This window comes from Lepidothrix coronata, unplaced genomic scaffold (genome assembly GCF_001604755.1).
Source record: "Lepidothrix coronata isolate B3197 unplaced genomic scaffold, Lepidothrix_coronata-1.0 Scaffold114, whole genome shotgun sequence".
NCBI lineage: Eukaryota > Metazoa > Chordata > Aves > Passeriformes > Pipridae > Lepidothrix > Lepidothrix coronata.
The window spans coordinates 166,297-187,174 of NW_016690294.1; the positions used below are offsets into that span (position 1 = coordinate 166,297).

Consider the following 20,878-nt stretch of genomic DNA (forward strand, 5'->3'; position numbering starts at 1 on the left):
TTAGGGCTATCATGGGCAACCTGGCTACCAAAAATTTACATATGGGAAAAGGGTCTGAGGTATGTAGAACTCCAGAGTATGAGGTGAGGGGGAACAACAGCACATCACTCCAGCTCCTCGAGGATCATAGGGAGCTGTCAACTGTGTCCTAATTCAGTAACAGAAGCAGCACCAGCATCTACCCAGGGACTTCACCTATCCAGCCCCTCAGGCACCAAAATCCCTGTGCCTGAATGGCTCCTGGGGGAGCCACCTGACAGAGTAGCTACATTTGAGAAGTTTTTGAGTTTTAAAGGTGTTATGACAGCCATAACTGAGCTGGGTTGTAGTAACAAACAGGAATGTCGTGTTAAATGAGGAAAATGAGAAAGTTATTGTATGTGGATTTTTGTGGATTAGTGGAACTGCCCCTTTTGTCCATGAGACTCAAACCAATGCCACCAGCTGCTGGTCTGTGTCCACAAGGAGTTCAGTGAAAGAATATTGGTGTGTGTTTTCTCATATGTTGAGGAAGATGATGCAAAAAGATGATGAAGTCAGTGGGTGATTCTGGAGTCAGTGGAATATCTGTCACGGGTGCCAGTCAGTCTCCTAACTCTCTCTGGGATCTGTTGGGAAATATGCGTGTTGGGACATGTAAAATCTCTCTACATTGTAAAAGATATTTATTCTGAGATAGGGCTGGAATGGGGTAAGCCTCTGCCTCTGTTGAAGAAGAACAGACTGTATGTTGACCTAGTGCAGCCATTCAGTATTATGAAAGCACTTTATAAATTGGAACAAGATAAATGAATCACAACAAAAGAAAACCGGGGGAGACAATTGCAGGAGTGAGTGTACTCAGTTTATTCGAGCAGAACAGTTAGACTCAGTGAATAGAAAATGTGCAGTGCATTTCTAACTAAAGTCAGAAAATCAAATAATTCCAAATTTAAGAGAGCAGCTCTATTGTAACGGAGAAGGAAGAATTTTTTTGGAAAAAAAAAGCAAACCAGCGCTGAGGTTGAGACAAATTTGAATGGAACCGGATTCTTGACCAAATTGGCTTCTCCTATCTAACAACTTCATATTCAGCATTTGTTAGTTTGAAAGTTCACCCTGAAACCTATAAATTAATCTACTGGGACTTTAACAATTCACTTCATGTTAGGATATGAGTTATGCTCATGGATTTGTTTAGGTCACCCAGCCATGTCCTCATAATGTATCTTAGAGAGAATGTCTGTAACTAAGCAGTAAACAGAAAGACTCTTGTGTTCAGCTGCATCTCCTGGGATTTCATCCCTGCTGTCAGAGAACTGTGCAGGACAGCTCTCTAAAACTACAACAGCTAAAAAAACCTGCATGGTGTTCTGTAAAGGAAACATTGCCAATGCTTTTGCATGCTATCAGGAATCTTTAGCTATTGATGAAATGAGGAAAGAATGTTTTCATGAACCATTCACATGGAGAAATCGAATCAATTACAATAAGGAAATCAAAGCTTTGAAATTGTGAGGTTTATTGCAGAAGTCTTGCAGGATGTATCTTAGTTCAGCACAATATTTGTCACCCGAAGATATTTTAGCTGTTACAGTTTGAGTCGCTTCAGGTGTTTATCTCCTGTCCTTATATTACACCCCCTTATCAAAGAATTTGATGTTTTGTCAGCAACCATGTCCTAAGGTTATAGTGGTCAAATGTAGCCAGGATATTCATCCACATCAGCTAAATGAGGTGTGATTGTGAAGAGAAATAACCACAAGTCTGATCAGAAAAGCACCCAGGATTCTGTCAGACTAAATGTTCGAAGAACGTGAAGGGAATTATTCCTAAAAAGTATTAAACTGAATTCACTGGCTCCCAGCTGCGAGTATGACAGAGGATCAAGTCTGTGACCATACCAAAAATTGTAGGTGATCTCTAGCCTGAATGATCTTCTGTGGGTTTTTTTGATGGATTTAGTTTTCATTTGATTTAGATTTCTGACTGAACTTCTCATACAATCCAATTTAAATACAGGGCATTTCCTTTTAGTCTACTGGTACCAAAGAACTAAAAAAAAAAAAAAAAAATTACTCTTTATACTTTGACAAATGGAACATCAGATAAGTCCCTATATCTCTATTAGATAATTTTTTCCTATTTTCAATTTGTTCTGGAGAAATAGCACCCTAGAACATGGTCAGGAAATACTGTCTCTGACTTCAGTTTTCTGAGGATTAAGTTCCTAGTTCACGTGTCACCAGTCCATCTGCCTCTCATTTTTCATGGGTCATAACCACGCTCTGGAGAGAGCAGCGTATTTCTCTGTCTACATGTCCTTTCCAACTGCAGGATTTCCATAATACAAGATTGCTTTTTAGATATACATGTAAATCTTTTGACTTCTGTCACAAATTTTGGAACTATTCATTCAGACACAGAAACACAGTCAGTGTACAGTTAAATTTCCAGCATTACTTTTTCAGTCTTTTTTTTCCTATTGTTGACAACACCTTGTTAAAAGACAAGACATTGATCTAAGTATTGTTTTCTGCTGCTCCTTTATTTCCTCGGGTTTTTTAGTGGAAAGAGTAACATTTAGAGGGAATAAGGAATGATTATTTGTATAGTTGACTTTTCAAGGTGGAGAACAAAGGCAAAGATTGGATCTGCCTATTTCACTAGAAAGGTTTGCATTCAGAGCTTTGTAGTGGTAGAGTTTTCTAGCAGCTCTACCACATGGGGATTGTGGGTTTGGCGTTTGTTTTTTTTTTGAAAGAGAAGCATTGCTATCAATTTGTTGTACTGTACCTGCCTTTCTGTTAACTGAATTTTCAGTCTTCATGTTTCACAGAGAAAAACTTGCCATGTATTTTTGTTTCCTGTCTTCCAGCCTCTACAGCTTGACTGTGACCTCTGTGCCATTGTTTCAAACTCGGGACAGATGGCTGGCCAGAAGGTGGGGACTGAGATAGACAAGTCCTCCTGCATATGGAGAATGAACAATGCTCCCACGAAGGGCTACGAGGAAGATGTTGGGAAAAGGACAACCATCAGAGTGGTCTCTCACATGAGCGTGCCTCTCCTGCTCAAGAACCCCGAGTACTTTTTCAAAGAAACCAACAGCACCGTTTACGTGATCTGGGGACCTTTTCGAAACATGAGGAAGGATGGGAATGGCATCGTGTACAACATGCTGAAGAAAACTGTTGACAGCTACCCCAGTGCCAAAATCTACGTGACGACGGAAAAGCGCATGAGTTACTGCGACGCGGTGTTCAAGAGGGAGACAGGGAAAGACCGGTAAGTCCTCAGTGTGAAGAACAGTTACAGTGTTTGACAAAAGATACATGAGAAAAGGCCATGCTGGATGCCAGCTACTAAGTGAGTCCCCAGATACATTTTTAATGGATTGTTATATGGTTTTGACTGTTATAAGCACTTGATGAGGCAGCAGCTAGGCCCCATTTACCCCACCTACGCTACCTTCTGTTCGTTCCATTTTTGTTGGCTTGAGTCCCAAAAATATTGGATATCTTCCTGAAACGTTTTCAAAGCTGTGCGTTGTTTTCAGCTCAATTTACTATTGATTAAGTTGACATTTTATTTGAAGAGGATAATCCAACACAAACAGCATTTCCAAATACGCAACCTTGGGATAATTCTGGATATTGTATTTTCTTCTCAGTTGAGAGTCGCTGTAGCTTTTCTTCAAACGCTGACCTCGGGGTTATGTATTATTTCTCTTTCTTGGTGAAAATGGATTATCAGTGATACTGTAATAGATTTAGGTTTTTACCAGAATTATACTGAAATTCTATTTTCCATGTCCAAGAATTTGCATTTACGCTGCTCAAGTGGAGGCTGTAAGAGATGGAAGTGTGAGGGCCCCTGTATTGGCTGGCATGGTCAAGGTAGAAATTGGATTTGTGGAATTAAGACCACAAAGAGCAGGAGTTTGCAACCGAGCTGCAAAAATTCAGATCATCTGTGTTTTGGCAGGGAAGAACACCTGTCACACACACTCACTTGAGTTAACTGGGAAGGAGTTTTCAGATCACTGCTGTGTCTTAATATTTATTTTTGAATTTGCACGTCATGAATTTGAGGTTGTGAAGGACTGCAGCTATTCTGACCAAATAAAAATATAGATATTCACAAACAGTTAAATGCAATCTGAACTTTTGGCGCCTTTTAAAGTAGAAGAACTTGTTCTCTCAAACTTGTTTCACTTTGTTATGAAACTGTCAAAATTTGGTTACAGTTGATTTTTCCTATTTTTTAAACTTTGAAACATAGGGAAGACCCTGCCCCTCAGCTTCTTCACCATGTGCACGTGTTGCTGCTGTGATTCTGGAGTCAGAGGGAGCTCATATATGTCATAAAGTTGTCAAGGTTATCATGGCTTCTTTAGTTTAATTGAACAAACTGATGAAGAGGCTAATAGAGGAAATACACAAGATCCATTCTTCAAAATTGACCTTTAATAATCCAAGTCATCCTGTTTACATATTAATCAAGATAAATATGATCATGGGCACATTACTACACTGCTAAAAATAAATTTGTTTATATTTATGAGTCAGTCAGGTCACAGCGACTTTACAATACTTTATCAAAATCCTTATTGTGAGACCAGCCCTTGACAAAAATCTCCTATTTTTCCTTTGAAAAAATCTCATCATTCAATGTCAAAGTATCCTCATCTCCAGCCTAATCCACTCCTCTTCAACAAATTAACACATCTCAAGCTTTATAGTTATGCAATTAACACAATACAAATGCTTCTTTTCATGTCAAAAGCAGATTGAACTTCGCTTCTCCCAGTGCTTATAACTTAGTTCTTAAGCAGCCTAAAGTCAAAGTGGCCCATGTCCTTTCTCCTTAAGCTTCACCTTGTGAACAGTGGTAAGTTTTTAAGAGCCTGCCTCATGGCCCACATCACATGGCGTGGGCATTCCTTTGACACTGTGAAAAACCCACCAGTTCTCACAGTGGCAACCAGATAAAATCCTTGTATCTACTGCAACTTTCATTTTTAGTCCTGCTTTTCCACATCAAATACTTAGTGATGTCTTTAACATCATTTAATGCTCTCGTCAGCCAGAAACAAGGGAAATGATTGGTGTGTCACCAGCCAACACCTTCTGTATCTCGAGAAAACATCCTGCTAATTGGGGACCTCAGTTTGGAAACTGTTTCATTTTCTGTAACATCTTCAATTTGCAGGACCTGTCTGCTGTTTCTAGGGAGGGTCATGAGGTTATTAGACGGATGTGGCATTTGTGGCAGCAGTAAACGGAGAACACAAGAGATTTGTTGGCGATGAAAATAGTTTTGTGCGTTGTGCCAGGCTATTGTGATGCTGAGGCAAACTCAGGTTCCTCAGCCAAATATTCCTTTGGCTCCTCAGAGAAACACCAACCTTTGTTTGGAATATTAGATTGAACAGAGGTCTGTTTCAGCATGTTCCCAGCAAAAATTCTGGAAGGAAGCCAATTTCAACTCATATTTTAAAATGTACTGAGTGGATTGCAACCACATCTATTTTAGTTTAATCCTAAGATACTGTCTTTAAATACAGTGTATAGTACTAAGGCATATTGAGATTGCAACAGATTTCTAGTCTGTCGAGCTTTAATGAGCTTTCTGTTTCTACTCTTTGAAGTACAATCTTTTTAGGTAATGAGTGGGACTTTTCAGTAGTTTCATCCTTGTAATGCTGAACTTTTTAAAGGGTGTTGTGAGAAGCAGCTGACAGGTATGTGCTGCAGTCGCTTCTCTACTGCAGAAAAGTTCTGGTCCTGCAGAGGGAAGTTTATTCCTGACTTCACTGGGTGCAGGTTCACAACCCACAGCTTTGGTATTGACCAATTTATTGCTGATGCATGGAAGAAACAAGAATTGCCTCTAAATAACTTCCAACAAACAAGGTTGTGTATTTTGTTACGAAGCATTTTTTAAATTCTACAGCAGTACAAAATACCCTCTGATATGGGCTATCCACACTGGATAGTTAACCTTGCATGCACATTAGAAATGTGGGGGACACATGTTCTTTCTGAGAGTCTTTGTTAGTGAAGCATTTGAGTTCAAGGTGGTGAATGCTCATCCACTTTGAATAATTGTTGTACATAAATAATATTCATTACCAGACATTCAAAATTTTTCATTAATGCATTTTACTTGGTACTTCCCTAGAGGGAGCATAAAGCTGGCAGCTTCTTCCAGTTCTTCACAAATGTTTTGTTGTATTATATATATTGACTCAAGTGAAAGGATTTCAAGAAATATTCGATAATTCCTAAATGTGGCACCTTTGTATGTACCTCAATTGAGATAAGTGGTTCTAAAGCCATCTATATCTTTGCCATGCATTACAAATATAATTCAATATGGTATAATAACATTTAATTGGTAATAACAGAGAAAACTGTAGTCTTCATTAAAGCAGCAAAGCTAATTCTGGTCTGATAAAGTGCACTGAGCATCCCTAAATAGGTTTTAATTAGCTGGCACCAAAGCTGCACCACCCTTAGGGAGGGTAAAATTAATGAAAACTAGCAGCAAATAGATCAATGCTACTGGATGTTATTGCCTTAGGTGAAGGTGATGAGAAGGAAAGGAGTTTCTTTTAAGGATCATTTAGAAAACAGTCTGCGTTAAAAGTCACTTTCAAAAAGCAATGCTAAAATAAATCTGTGCTCATATCAGTGAAGCAGTCTAATGTTATCTGGACTGCAGACTCCATTTGTGTTTATACTACAGACATCTCAGGCTGACCACTCAGCCCTGTGCCTCCGAGCAGGGCCTCTGGTGGCTCAGCTCCACGTCCCCTCGTGGGGCTGACGGTGTGATCAGACCATTCCTGCCCTGCTGCACGTGGAGGACACCAAGCCCCAAAAACTCAGCCAGTACCGAGTGTTCTGTTACTGCTCAAAGCACAGCTCAACTTGGTGTTTGAAGCCACTGTTCTTGTAGGTAACTAGCAAAAAAGAGCTTTGTTGCCTAAAGAAAATTCAGAGAGAAAAAAAACTCTGAGGCAAATTAGTTTTGGCGGTGAGATAAGGAAAGGGTTTTTAATTTGTGCCTGGGCATAAAGATTACATGTCCCTCTGTACAGATGTCACAGTTTATGATATTGCCTGTCCAATCCCAGATGTTTCCACCCTGTGGCTTTTACCCTGATCCACCTCCATCCCGCCCCTTGGGAATTGGGGCCAGGGGCTTTTCGAGACCCCCTTTTCATCAATCACAATCTTCTTCAGAGTGCAGGGGGCATATATTCACCCAGTTCTTGACTGTACTTTTGCAGTTTAGGCCAAGGTACAAGTGTTCTTTAAACAAAATAGGCCTACCTTGACAAGAGACTAAACATTTCTACTGGAATTCAGGGGATAATTGATATGGGGAGCATGGAATGGGGTGATAAGGTTGGGGAATGTGTGTAGTTACTATGCTAAGGGTAAAGGAATAAATGCTGCTGCTTCTAAATCTACTTCTACTATATAACTACTTATAAAGCTTATAAAAATTAGAAAATCAGAAAAAAAACAGATGGACCTTAAGGCATCAGCTTGCTGAGCTCTGCTGAGGAGATGTGTTCTGAGCTCCTAAAGTTCCTGTTAGGAGATGTGAGATAATGTTCTGAAAACCAGCCAGTTTGGTAGACAGCTGGCTTTCCACACACACTCTTAACTCTGATAGCACCCATCCCATACCCAAACAATTCAGTCCAATTCAACAATGGGTTTTTTTGAGATTACTGGCTACACACACCTGCCTACAGGAGGCAGGTTCTCCGAGCCACATTTGCAGTCAAATGGCTGTTTCTGAAAGACTTTTGTAAATATCATGGACAATTCTGAAGAAACTAAATTGCTTTTGTGCTTCTCTTCAGGTTGTTCTTAGTTTCCTCTGTTCATGCCAGATGGTGCTGGGTTGTGTTAGGTTGTGAGGAAGCTGTTTTATCATTCAAGCAGAAAGATGGATCATTCTGATCACTGACTTCTGCGTCAAGATTCAAAATTTGGGGGTGTGCTCAACCTGCTATTTTACTCAGATCTGCTCACTAATTATTTATTGCTTTGGTGATATACGAGATCTATATTTTATCTCTATCATTTAGAGCTAGCAAATTATATTAATCTAAACTTTGGATTGACACTGTGAAGACAACTGCAGTCATCACAGTTTCACCTTAGCTAATATGTTTTTCATGTGTCTGACTAATCTACATGAAGCTATAGTCTAGCAAAAATGTCAGTAAAATGAATAAATGAAATTACATTCTCTGAGGCTCAGGTAGCTGCAACTTCTATTGTTTGGTGATATTCTCTGTGAATTGAGGTAGTAAAGCTGTCAGTATCCAGAACATCAGAGTTTTATGCCATCTTTCTGGTTGTTGGCTTGAATGAAATATTATAGTAATGATATTTTCACTTGTGCACTCGCTTACTTATACATATTGGTTTCCCTATCAAAACTATTCAGAGGAAATATGAAATCTTGGCTAGTGTTAGTTAAAATTTGCAGAAAGTAGTTTTTAATTGGGAAGCTGTGAACATTGACACTGAGCCTGGCTCAGAGTTAGATTTTGGCACTTGGGAAGTACATCCCATCAGTGCTTTGTATTAATGTGCTTTTTCAGAAAAGAAAATAGAATTTCTGGGAATATCGTTGTTTTTAAATGACAGAACTCTTGGAAGGAAACTTCAGACTGACAGAGGAAATGTATAATGCCCATTGAAACATTTTTAAGGACAAAAAAGAATTGTAGTTTACATTTTGCTATAGTCTTTATCATGGTGATGTGGTATCTACTGCTGCACCAATCAAGTCAGCAAAATATTCTCAACTGTCCTTGAGCATCACAGCAAACCAAAAAATATCTGTTTCATATAGAGACCATTTTTCAGGTACTTGATAATGGATCTTTCTTGAACCATTGCTTGGCACTTCCATTCTTTCTTTTTATAAAGTAATTCCGTCAAAAAATGCTAATGAATTTGTCGATCTTAATTCATAGAGGGTTTAAATAGTTTCATTGTCACAGACTGCTTTATTACCTGAAAAAACAAGGGTCTAAAGCATGAAACCTTAATGAAATAAATAGATTTTTCATTATAAAACACTTAAAAGCCCAACATCTATTGCTATTTGTGGTCAATCACCAGACGGCCAACAACTCTTTTGGGGTTTATATTCACTCTTCCATTTCCTGGTAAAACACCAGTTGTTCCTGAGCGTCCTACATTGATTCCCTGCAGCCCATTAGTAACTGCATTTATATTCTTTATGAAGATTTTCCTAATTAAGATGAACATTTTTCTCTATTAGGCAGATGGAACTCAATAGAAGAAGTCTCTTCTTTATTAACAGACCAGCAAATGCTGTACAAAGCACAGCACTTCTGTTAAGAAATACAGCTCCTACTACATTACACTAATTACATAGTAAAGTGAAACTTTATTAAAAAATATCAATATTAGCTATTATTTTGTAATAAAACTGTGGCTGCATATAGATTGGTGTGGGCTTAGAGACCTATTGATTCTGTGGTGATTGCTGACTTTAGCCATAGAATTATTTCTTTTCACTTAATGATTTAAGACAAGAAATATATAATCAGGCCCTACTCTATCATTGAGCATTTTCACATGTTCTTTGAATTTATCCAACATCTATTGCTTTTAATTTATCATGTATTCTTTAAGTGACCCTGAATCTGTTTTCTGCTCCTGACAAGCCATATGTTAAATCTTTATACAATGTTTGGCACGGTCCTAATTACATGCACAGCTTTTTCATCCTGTCCTTTAAATATTCTGCAGCTTTCATGATTGAGAGTGTGGCTGATATCTCTCAGAAGGAGCACTGGCACTGTGTAGATGGGATTCTGCTTCGAATTTTGTCACATCCCATGAACATACACCTTTAGAAAGGGTGATGTCAGTCAGTGACTCCCACTGTGTACTGCAGTGCTTCCAGTTTTGCTGCTGCTGCTGAGGATATTTCATGGTTGCAAAGGCAAAAGTCTTAGAGGGAAAAATTAGCAGAAGCATAGATTTTGAATGAAGCCTTTGGTGTTCGTAAGACCTTTACTGGATCATCTTCTGTAGTTCAACGTTTTTGATTTTTCAGATCACAGTGTGTAAAACAGACCTTGATTTTCCTAAAGGAGCTTAAAATTTTGAAGGAATATAACTAATCTTTTTTTAAAATCAAGAAATTAATCTATTTTTTTAACTCAACCTTGCTGCCAGCTGAAACAGTTGTCTTGCAGACCACAGAGTGATTACCGTTGAAGTTTATATTTACTACCAGTTGTGACACAGCAGTGCTTTTGTGAGATATATTAAATAGATTAGAAAATAAATATAATGTTGCTATTGCTTTAGTATGATACCTGTTGGTTACTGGTAACTGTGGGGTTTATAATGGGAGCTCCCTGAACTGCACTGAACTGTATTTACAGTGTTTAGCAAAAGACAGTACTACATTCAAACTGCATTAGATGCACCAGGAGGTTTCTGATATAGAGTTGCTGCTCAAGTGAGGATAGCAACTTTAGGAGACTTCAGGGAATAAACCACTACAGTGATTTCTTGCTTCAGATAGAGATGAGTTCCTACACATCTGTCCAGCTGCTAGTTAGTCAAACTTATGAGAAAATACTTTTATAAGAAACGATGTATGAGAACTAGTCTCGACTATCTCAGTGAGTGATACTTAGCAAAGATTGTCTTCTCAAAGCTTTTTACAAGTAGGCAACACAGCAAAAGAATAACTGTTTGAAAGTGGAAAAAGTTTATCCTGAATTGATGTAGGAGTATTTTGCCTTAAACTGTAGAAAAATTAGTAAACAAATTCAGAAAGGAAAATTTAATTTTCCATTAATCAAACCTATGTGAGACCTCACAGACATAGATGGGAGGAAAATGGGGAGGGAACAGTGAACTTTTTGACTCACTGAGTTAATTTGGAACTTACTGTAGGTGCTTGCTTGTGCACATCTTTAATATCTATTATTATCCATGTGAAGACAAAGCAGATGTTGTACATTGTTTTATTTCTGTGTCTGTTGTCATGGATCCCACATAAAGAATTCAGGCTGCAATTTCAGAACAGCAAAACTGTACAAATATATCTATCTATCTCTCTATCTATGTGTGTGTGCACGTGGATTTATAGCAGATGTCTTTGAAGGTAACTCAAGATTCACAGCTGTGCTTCCTGGAGGACATGGTGTGCTGTTGGGATGTGCTACAACCTGCCTTTAGAAAACAATCCTTGACTACATCCTGTGCAGCTCCTGTGACACTGAGATTCTCTGAGCTCTTCACTGTGAGGCAGCCATGCATTTAGAGAGTAACATGCACAAGAGCAGCATGTACAATTTTTCTCAGAGATTCACATCTTCAGCGGGTTTTGGAAGTTGTAACAGTCTGGAAAAACATAACTGTAGCAGTGGGGATTTATTATGAATCTTGAATCTTATGTCTTCCAACAGTTTGTGTGACATCTCAGATATTACCAGCATGGGGCTTAGTTTGGGTGTGAAGGGGAATACTTTTTTCACACAGGTGTTCAAAGATTCAGCTGTTCTATTTTCAAGACTTTGTAAGCAATTCCTGATTGTGGTATCATTCAGTGCAGTTGAGACTGTGAACCAGAGGCACCACTCATCTCATAACCTGAGCAGTTAGTATTCAGTAAACATGCAAATTGCAATAGAAGAAAAGGTTTCTTACTGCCCGTGTTTGTTCTTTGCAAGTTTGTTGTTAGTACCCCATCCTGATCTTTGGAGACTTCTTTTTCTCTGTTTTTGTTTTCAAAAGTAAGTCATCCCAGCACACATATCCTCTCTGCTCTGGTCCTTCTGATTACAAAAAGGAGACATAAACTCCCTGGATAATAACATTCTCTACATGACTCATTAAAACATTCAAAGCACAGGATTTGCTGCAAAGATTTGAAAATTGCTGCAGATGATGTCACTAGCATAGAAGAAGTCAGAGAAAGGAAAGAAAGTGACAACAGATGAAATTCTGAAAAACAAACAGCATGCTTTTATCTTAACAATAAAAACAAAGATAAATGTCAGAAATATGTGCTCTGTGTTCAGTTTGCTCTCCATATGTTGTTTCAGAATTTTTTGTGAAGAAAATTCATTAGAGTTGCTAGTTCTCCTGTCTCCAAAGAGTGTTCCAAACATTTTCCATGAGAGTACTTCTGAAAATATGGCAGTTATCACTTAAGCCTCAAAATGCCTTTGTGAGGCAGAGAATATTCATCCCCTTTTTACAACTTGCCTTCCCTGAGAAAAGGATGCTGGGGGAAAGCAGAAGCTATTGCTGTGCAGAAATTCATGCCCATAGGGCTTTTTGGATGCTGTATGTTCACCATGAAGGCATTTCAGCTTCACACAGTGCTAATTTTGGGGTGGAGTGGTCTGGAACTGCAAAATGGAACAAATTTCTGCTGCTTTATAACCTATTTCCAGCCAAACATGGTGATGTTCTAACATTTCCTTCTACGAGAAATTAGCGGTAGTCCCTTGAAATTTTACAATCAACCAAAATATTAGGAAAAGAAAATAGTCTGAAGAGTATCTGCAAAGCAGTATTCCTCTAAAAGAAGAATTTCAGTTTCAATTTTTTCAAGTATTATTTGTTTTCCTACTGTGTGTCCATCCCTTTTAGCACTCTTTCCCCACCTTCCTCTAGTCCATTAAGAAATGTGATTGGTGTTTGTCATGTGTTGCTTTTTCTTTTATCAAGAGAGAATTGTGTCTTTGCCTGAGCTTGGTGGCTGTGGGTTTTTGCTCTCTCTCTCTCTCTCTGTGCTGCTCTGATTTTATATAAGTGATGACACTGCTGAAATATGTTTTGTATTTGGAGTAGAAGAAAGCAGTGGTCCTTAACTCCTTGGGGCTTATTTCAGGGTCTTAAATTGCCTTCACCTCCTCTGCCAAGAAAGCACAGTGTTTGACAGAGTTGGATTTCAGCCTCACTGTACAGATTGTGCCAGGGATTCTCAGTTGCAGTGACATCCCGGGGCCTTCTCACCCCTAGGGGTATTTTGAGTCTTGCTCGTGGAGTGCCTTGAGGATATGAAACTTCATTTAACTTTATATTGGATGTCCCCAGGATATCTTCAAGCTTCATGTACTGCTTAGATCTGTCTAATCACTTCCTGCCAAGCTACACTGGTTTGCTTGGTTAGAAGGTGGGCGATGAATGGATGAGTAACTAAAGCCAGTTCAGTGTTTATTGGTGGGAAATAAGAGTATTTCAGGCACTATTACTGGATATGGTTTAGGATGGTACTTGAAGACGATATATTGAAGGAAGGCTTATTCCAGTTTCCATTCCAAGCTTTTAATTTTGTATCCCTTGAAAGTTTTCCTTTTTTTTTTTTTTTTTCCCAAGTAATAACCACTGGTGTCATATAAATTTGGCCAGTTTCAGGATAGCAGTAGCAAGAGCAGCTCCACATGTTTTCCTTAAACTTTTTTCTGTCTGTGTACCAGGCCTGAGAGTGGTATATATTATAAATATTTTCTTCATTATTACTTTACATTTTTCCCTGAGGCTTTCATACTGATTTCAAAACCATGGTCATCTTTATACTAAAATGGTGGCATTAATACATCAGTCTTTGTGGGTAGTTTATAATATAAAGTTTCAAAATAATTGCCCACTAATATGAGAGGTGGAAGTATGTATAGTGTTCTGTTGCTTGTAATGTAACCATTAAAATAATAATTACATGATAATGAAAAGACTCATTATGCTTTAGTTTATCTTTGAATAAAGTTAATAGCTAGTGAAAAGGGAAGGTTATGTCTAACTACATTTTACAGTCCTTTTGCACTTCCTGTAAAGAGAACATTTTGCACGGAATTGTAGATTGGCATGCTTCAGTAAAGTTTGTATCCACTCTCTGTCTGCTTCAAAATATGACTGTTTTAAAACCATTGGTTACAAGTTCCTTTTTATCAAATGGTACATGCAGTCTTCACAAAGAACATTTTTGAAGTTAAGTTTTCAGAGCAAGTCAAATTTGCAACACGACTGCATTGAACAAAAATTTTAAAATAAATTTAGATTTCTCAGGTTTGAAGTGTTAGAAGAATGAAGGCAGCTTGACACTGAGTCAGTCAGTAGGATACTGTCTCTCTTTAGGGGAATGAGAAATGTCAAATGTATACATTATCAATCATCTGTGGCAATTTTGTGTTAGTGTTGTCTACAAGCCAGCAGCATTGTCAGGCACAGAAGAAAATTCCTTTTCTATTGTATCCAGAGGTGGAACATGCAAGAACAAATAGAAAAACAGTGCTTTGACAAAGAAATGTCTCCTTTTGTATGGTGGGATATATGAACTCTTAAGTTAAAAGTGTTTAGTTCAGGAGTGCATAGATAGAGCTCCCAAATTATCTTAATGGCAGGAACAGTAATTAGAACTGAGACATTTTGATGGTTTTATATCCAGATCCAACTACACTGATTTTTAAAGATCCAGTAAGATTGTTCTCCAGTTTTTAATACTTTGCATATTTTCTAAACATGATTTGGTTGAATGTTACCTTTAAATGTCAAACTCTTGGAAGTGGGTATTATATAATCTAATCCATTTCACTCCAGAACAGAATTAAGAGATATGAATTAAGCAGTTGCGAATGAATTAGGCATTAAAAATGTAATTGCATTGATTTTTCTAGGTATTACACCAAATGATATCAATAGAAAATGTCTTTGGTCTAATAGTGTGATATTTAATTAGTTTATGTTAATTGCCTGCATTTCAGAAACAAATTACTTGACTTCTTTATTCAATGAATGAATGAATGACTTGGCCTTTTGCCATTCCTCCACTGTCCAGTGTCCTGTCCCTGGACAGCCAGGGAGTGCTCCAGGCTGGGAGGTCAAGGTGGTGAGGAGAGCCACAGGCACAGCCTCACCAATGCCAGGACACCACGGCAGCCTGACCTCCTCACCAAGCAGGTAGAGCAGCTTTTCCTCTCGAGGGGAGGAGATTGTAGACTTCCTACCACATTCCCAGCTGCTCTTGCCCGTAGCTGATGGGAAGGCTGAGGCATCTCCAGGCTCAGGGCATGGGGGTGCTGTAGAAGAGAGTGAAGCTGGAGGCCAGCTGAGTTGGCTGGTGCATCCAGGTGCTGGATTGTCTCCTTTGAGGTGACAGGTCTTGTGTATTTGCAAAGGTGGGGTTTAATTTTCTGTTCCAGTGACTTAAGTGATGGGTTGAGTTTGTGAGCCACAATGTACATGGGTTTAGGTTGTTCAGAGCCTGGTTACTGTCCAAGTCTCTTTTTGGGTTCCAGGAAAGCTCAGTACAAAGGCATACACTGTCTGTGAGTCTTGAGGCCTGGCCCCAAGCAATTCTGGAAGCCTTACACCTATCTCAGACTCTCCCATTTGGATTAGCTAACTCAAATCAGAGGCTGTAATGTTGTCACTGTGCTTTGGTCACATATTGTTCTTCATTTGTGCTTCTCTTTAATCACAGAGTCACATAATTGTTAGATTTGGAAGGGACCACTGGAGATCATCCAGTCCAACCCCCCTGCCAAGGCAGGGGCACCTGGAGCAGGTGACACAGGAACTCGTCTGGATGGGTTTTGAAGGTCTCCAGAGAGGGAGACTCCACACCCACCCTGGGCAGCTGTTCCTGTGCTCTGCCACCCTTGATGTAAAGAAGTTCTTCCACTCATGCTGAGGTGAAACTTCTTGTGTTTTAGTTTATGGCCATTGGTCCTTGTCCTGTCACTGAGCACCACTGAAAAGAGTCTGGCACCATCCACTTGACACCCACATTTGAGATATTTATATGCATTAATGAGATCCCCTCTCAGTCTTCTCTTTTCCAGACTAAACTGGCCCAGCTCCCACAGTCTCTCCTCCTAAGAGAAGTGCTTCAGACCCCTCACCATCTTTGTGGACCCTCTCCAGTAGTTCCTTGTCTTTCTTATACTGAGGAGCCCAGAACTGGACACTGTGCTCTGGATGTGGCCTTGTTAGGGCCAAGTACAGGGGGAGGATCCCCTCTCTCGACCTGCTGGCCACATTCTTTCCAATGGGATACTTGTTTGCATTTTACATGTTTCTTGCTTTCCTTCAAATATTTTTTCCTTCTCTGACATTTTTTACTGATATTTTTGGACATTTTTTCCTCCTTTCTTTCCTGCCTCATTGTGACTATGTCATCTGTATAACTTTCTTCTTTCAGCCTTTTATCCTTTTATTGTGAAACGCATTGCCTGCAACACACGTCCTGTTTTCAGCACAGCGTCTTTTAAAACAGCTCACAAACCTGCAAGTTATCTGATGAAGAACAGCTCTCCCCTCTGTGCCCTTGCCCTTGCCCTTGTGCTTCCTCATTCACTTGAATCCTGGAGCAGAACACCTGAAAGTCTGGTCTGGAATTGCAGATCTCAACTCAGTACATCCAGTTCTTAAAACAAAAACAAAATATCACAGTGGGAAGTAGAAGCTGTGCATGATTATTTATTGATGATTGTTGGTTACAGGAATTAAAACAGCAGGGAGCTCAGATTTTGATCAGAAACCAAGTGATTTTTCTGTAAACTTTTTATTGTAAAATGTGAGCATAATATAAACCCGTTGTGCTCCTGCTGTTAAATGCTAAGCCCTGGCATGACCTGCTGTATGAACAATGCGTGTTCCCTGTCACACAGGTATGTAGCTCTGGATATGTGAGGTGTGTGTGAGGTCCATGTGTTTGTTTCTGGGTTTTTTGTAAGCACTTTTCAATTATAACAGTACAAGATAACCAGCCTGGCAGTGATTTTTAGGTCTTTATGTGCTACAGATATAATATGTTTGCTTTTAGTTTTTGTAACATCACCAACTGCTAGGGGAATTGATGTTTAATACATTTCTAAATAAGTAAAACTAAAGCATAAATAAATAATGCCTGGTTTATTAGTCCAGGTGTTTTCAGCATTGCTGAAAGTGGTTTGATGACAGCCACCAGCACTGGCAGTGGAAAAAAAAACTTATTTCACAGTGATTATTATCATTATAATAAACCATAATTGAAAGATTACAAAATTGATTCTTTTAAAAATTAATGTTGCATGAGTGAGCAGGCTCCGTGGCGTTCAGATTTTTTCAGTGTTGCTTGGAAGGAAAATGGCTTATTTTATTTCCTGGCAGAAAACTGCTGATTTTCAAACAATCGCATTAGAGAAAACAGTCCCAGAGGGTTACAGGAGGCAACAGACCTATGTCATTATGCTTTACCCTTTCCTGATGGGTTCGGAGAAGAGCCAGAAACAAAAGAAAGTTACATTCATTATTGAGAGAGCCTTGGGAAAATCTGTTTGGCCAAGCAATTTTGCATGAAACGAGTGAGGAAATATTTGACTGCAAAGAACATAAACTCCTTCCATCAATATGCAATTTTCTGGATCCATTTGTCCAAACGATTATTAAGAACAGTTTCTAAATTTGCAGTACTTTACAACTTCAAAGGGCTGTGAAAGTATCAACTAGTTAAATGGATGGAAGTGTTTTTTAATAAATAAAAAAAAAAAAAGACCAAAGTCATTTGTAAGACAGTTTAAAGTGCAAAGTATTGAAAACAGCAGGAAACCTGAGGACCTGGAGTAGCAATCATCTGCCCCAATCAGGAACATGGAAACCACAAATTTATCTTTGATGATTTCCTGTAAATATGCCCTTTGAGGACAGATTGCCCTGCCCAGTCTTGTGGAAAATGCTCGGTTACATCTCTTCTCAGCGCAACATATGGATCTCAGCAAGCCCTGCTTCTCCATTTCCGAAGTCATTCTTCAGAGGGAAAAGCCTGAGCAAAAACCTAGTGAAATACTCTTGTAATAATGCTGGTTAGCATCCTTCAAACCTGATCAGTCTGACTGGAAAACTTCTTTCTTAGTTGTTGTTTCTTTTTTTTTTCCTGGCCATTTTCTTCAGTAAGATCTGCCAAGTTTTCCAGACCTGTTATCCTAGTGGAAGTGAGTTTATTGATGTTTCTGTTCCCTTCAGGATGTCCCACTTTTACCTAGGACACAAGAGCACAAATAGCTTTCCTCCCCCTAAGTGTGTAGCAACATGTACTAAGGGCTGGGGAGGGTATATTTGGATCTCTCTGAGTGTCCCCAAGTGGACTCTCTGTGAAGGAATACACCTGCTCTGGGAAGCTCTGGGAAACTGCTGGCTCTTCTCCATGTTGGGGGTGGCTTGTGCAGATGGGAGGAGCCTGGTCTTTCTTTCTTGCTACCTCTCTGTAGCACTTTGCCCCTTCTGATATTGTGTTATTGGGTCTGAAAATGTGGAATCTGGGCTGCAGCCAGCAGTGTCACATCTTGGTGGCTTGGGGTTTCCGGTCAGTGCCACATCTCACATTTGTGAGGCACAGACATCGAAGAAGCCCAAGAAATTAGGGTTAGATGTGGCTTATTCATTCCCCACATCTATCCTGAAGAGTGAACATGCTCTTACATTTTTAAGCTGATGTTTATGCACGATTTCACATTGTCCAGATAGTTTGCAGTCTCTGAAAAAGTTTTCTGTGCTTGAATTTACAGTAGACATATAATTTACCACATTTTGTATGTATGCTCTTACTTGATGACAACCTCCTACTGGCCGTATGTAATGTTTTATTAAATAGAGGGACAGTTCTCAAGCTCATCCTTCCAGGATTGGAATCAGTGTTCTTTCACTGGTTAGATTTCATTAATATTATTTAGCATTTCATAATGCATATAATCCACAGATATTAAAGCACTGCAGGACATTAAACCAGCTTTAATTTCCCAGTTTTCCTGATTGTAAAACTCATGCAGGGAGTCATTTGTCAAGTTGCACACAGGTATCATCCTGCAAGGCTGGGGCAGAGCTATGAAGATATCCTTCAGTCAGGGTTCCCAAATTGTCCCTGACATGCTACCCTGACATTCAGAAGGCCTAAGTGTGTATTCTTACCTATGCAAGTTCATGCTCGCCTGGGATTTTTATAGGCAGACAGAAGTGGAATTTCTTAAAAGAATTCACTAGAAATTGCATGTTTCCTAAAATCCTGTATGACTCCAGCCAGCTCTTGTGTCTTGGCCTCTGTGCAAAGATAGGTTTGTATTACTCAGCAGAGCCTTGTTTAAATATAGCACTTTGCAGGAGGGAGGGGTGATCATTAGATTTGGGAAGGAATATTACAAGACATGTTGGAGCACTCCATATTCAAGCAGTTGCTTTCCTGCCACTTCCCAGCAGTCAGCATTGCCCATCAAAGAAAATTGCTAAATAGCTCTGCTACATCATTCTTCATTTGCATTAGAAATGGCTCTAAGCAATAACAGGATTACAGCCAAAAAGTGCCAGCACTTTATCATTCATTTATTTGATTTAATATATAGAGTTACCTATTTGAAACAGCATTTACTTTTCTTGAGGTCTTCATAAAACCCACTCTGAATGGAAGTGTTTAAGGTAATGACGACTCCGATTAGTTCCCTTAGAACAGCATGACTGGAATCAGATGCACTACTTCTCTTTTCATTAGACATTTCTGAGCTGCTATGAGTGATCTTATAACATGAGAGGAAAGAAATTAGCTGAAGGAAACCAGATGCAAATAGTCCACAGCATGCTGCTACTCTTCTTGCTCAGCATAGTAAACTGTAAGCTCAGGAGCCTTACAGGTGGCATTACTGGAACCTGATGCAAACTTTCATTTCAGGAAAGGTGGACAAAGCCGTGCTTGCTGTGTGCTGCAGCTTTCCCTTCACCTGCACTGTGAATTGAACAGTGTTACAGCTTTCTCAGCCAGCCATTACCACCTTCTTCCCCTCTTCTCACAGCCACCAAATCCCTGTAAATCCAAGCCTGGTCTGAACAGCAGATCGTTAATCTGGTTTTCAACGTGCTCGTCCCCCACCAAAGTCAAGAGGTCAGACATTGTGTTGCACGTTTGTTCACAGGTGGGATTGCTACATGGGATTGCTGCATCAGGAGCTCTCTTCTAAGAGAGGAAGATGTTTCAATTAATTCTAGGACATTTGAGAGCTGGCAGCTAAGTATTGCCAGTATTTTATTCCTGTTCGTGTTTCTTGATCGTCAGTAACTACTATTTATAATCAGTGGACGTGGCACAAATATAGGGAAAAACATTTTCCAAAGCAGCTCCTTGAACAAATAGCCTGTATTACATCTGAAAATGGAAGCGTTCCCTGAGTAATTTAGGCCTCTTGAATTTTCTTTTTTCTACTGAAGTATCTGGAATTCCCATGAATTACCTGGGAAGCAGAATTGGGAACACGACTGTAGGATGTTTGCATGAGTTGAAGAAGCAGGATTTTTCTGGTAACATTCATCTAAATCTCTTCCACTTTTTTTCCTGAACATGATTATGAAGTTCTGCAACAGAACAGAATGTGCTGGGCTTGTACTGAAGACTGAGGTTTTGCAGTGTATCCTGTCCATGTCTAAAAGTAATGTACTCCAATATCACAACAGAACTGTTCATTTAATATCTAAATATTGTAGTTTAAGCAGAGAACATTGTTTCTAATAACTTGGTCTCTCTGCCCATTCATTCCTTTCCAGGCTATCTCAGAGTGAACTTTGGGAGGTGTGATAAATTTATGATATGAACATTTCCTGCTGTCTGCAACTACAGACAACAATTCATCTTGCATGCAGTTGGCCATCTAATAATAGTGGCTTTCTGTCCCTGTAAATGGAGATTAGATTCCCAATGTGCTTCGGCAACTTCTGTCCTTCCTCCTCTGAAAATTTTAACTTATGTGTAAATAGCCTAAATAATTTGAGTGCCCATAAAAGTGATGGACTAATGTCATACACCAGAACCTGGTGAAACCTCTCCAGTTCTGTGAGTTTGCTGT

At 39.3% G+C, this 20,878-nt stretch overlaps 1 protein-coding gene across 2 annotated transcripts in view; it reads left to right on the forward strand.

Moving 5' to 3' along the window:
- ST6GALNAC3 (ST6 N-acetylgalactosaminide alpha-2,6-sialyltransferase 3) overlaps nucleotides 1-20,878 on the forward strand; it is a 214,936-nt gene that overhangs the window by 139,289 nt on the left and 54,769 nt on the right. For both annotated transcript variants that reach the window (XM_017824950.1, XM_017824951.1), the window contains exon 3: nucleotides 2,858-3,267. In XM_017824950.1, the coding sequence (XP_017680439.1) occupies nucleotides 2,858-3,267 (410 nt within the window). The remainder of the gene's footprint in view (nucleotides 1-2,857; nucleotides 3,268-20,878) is intronic.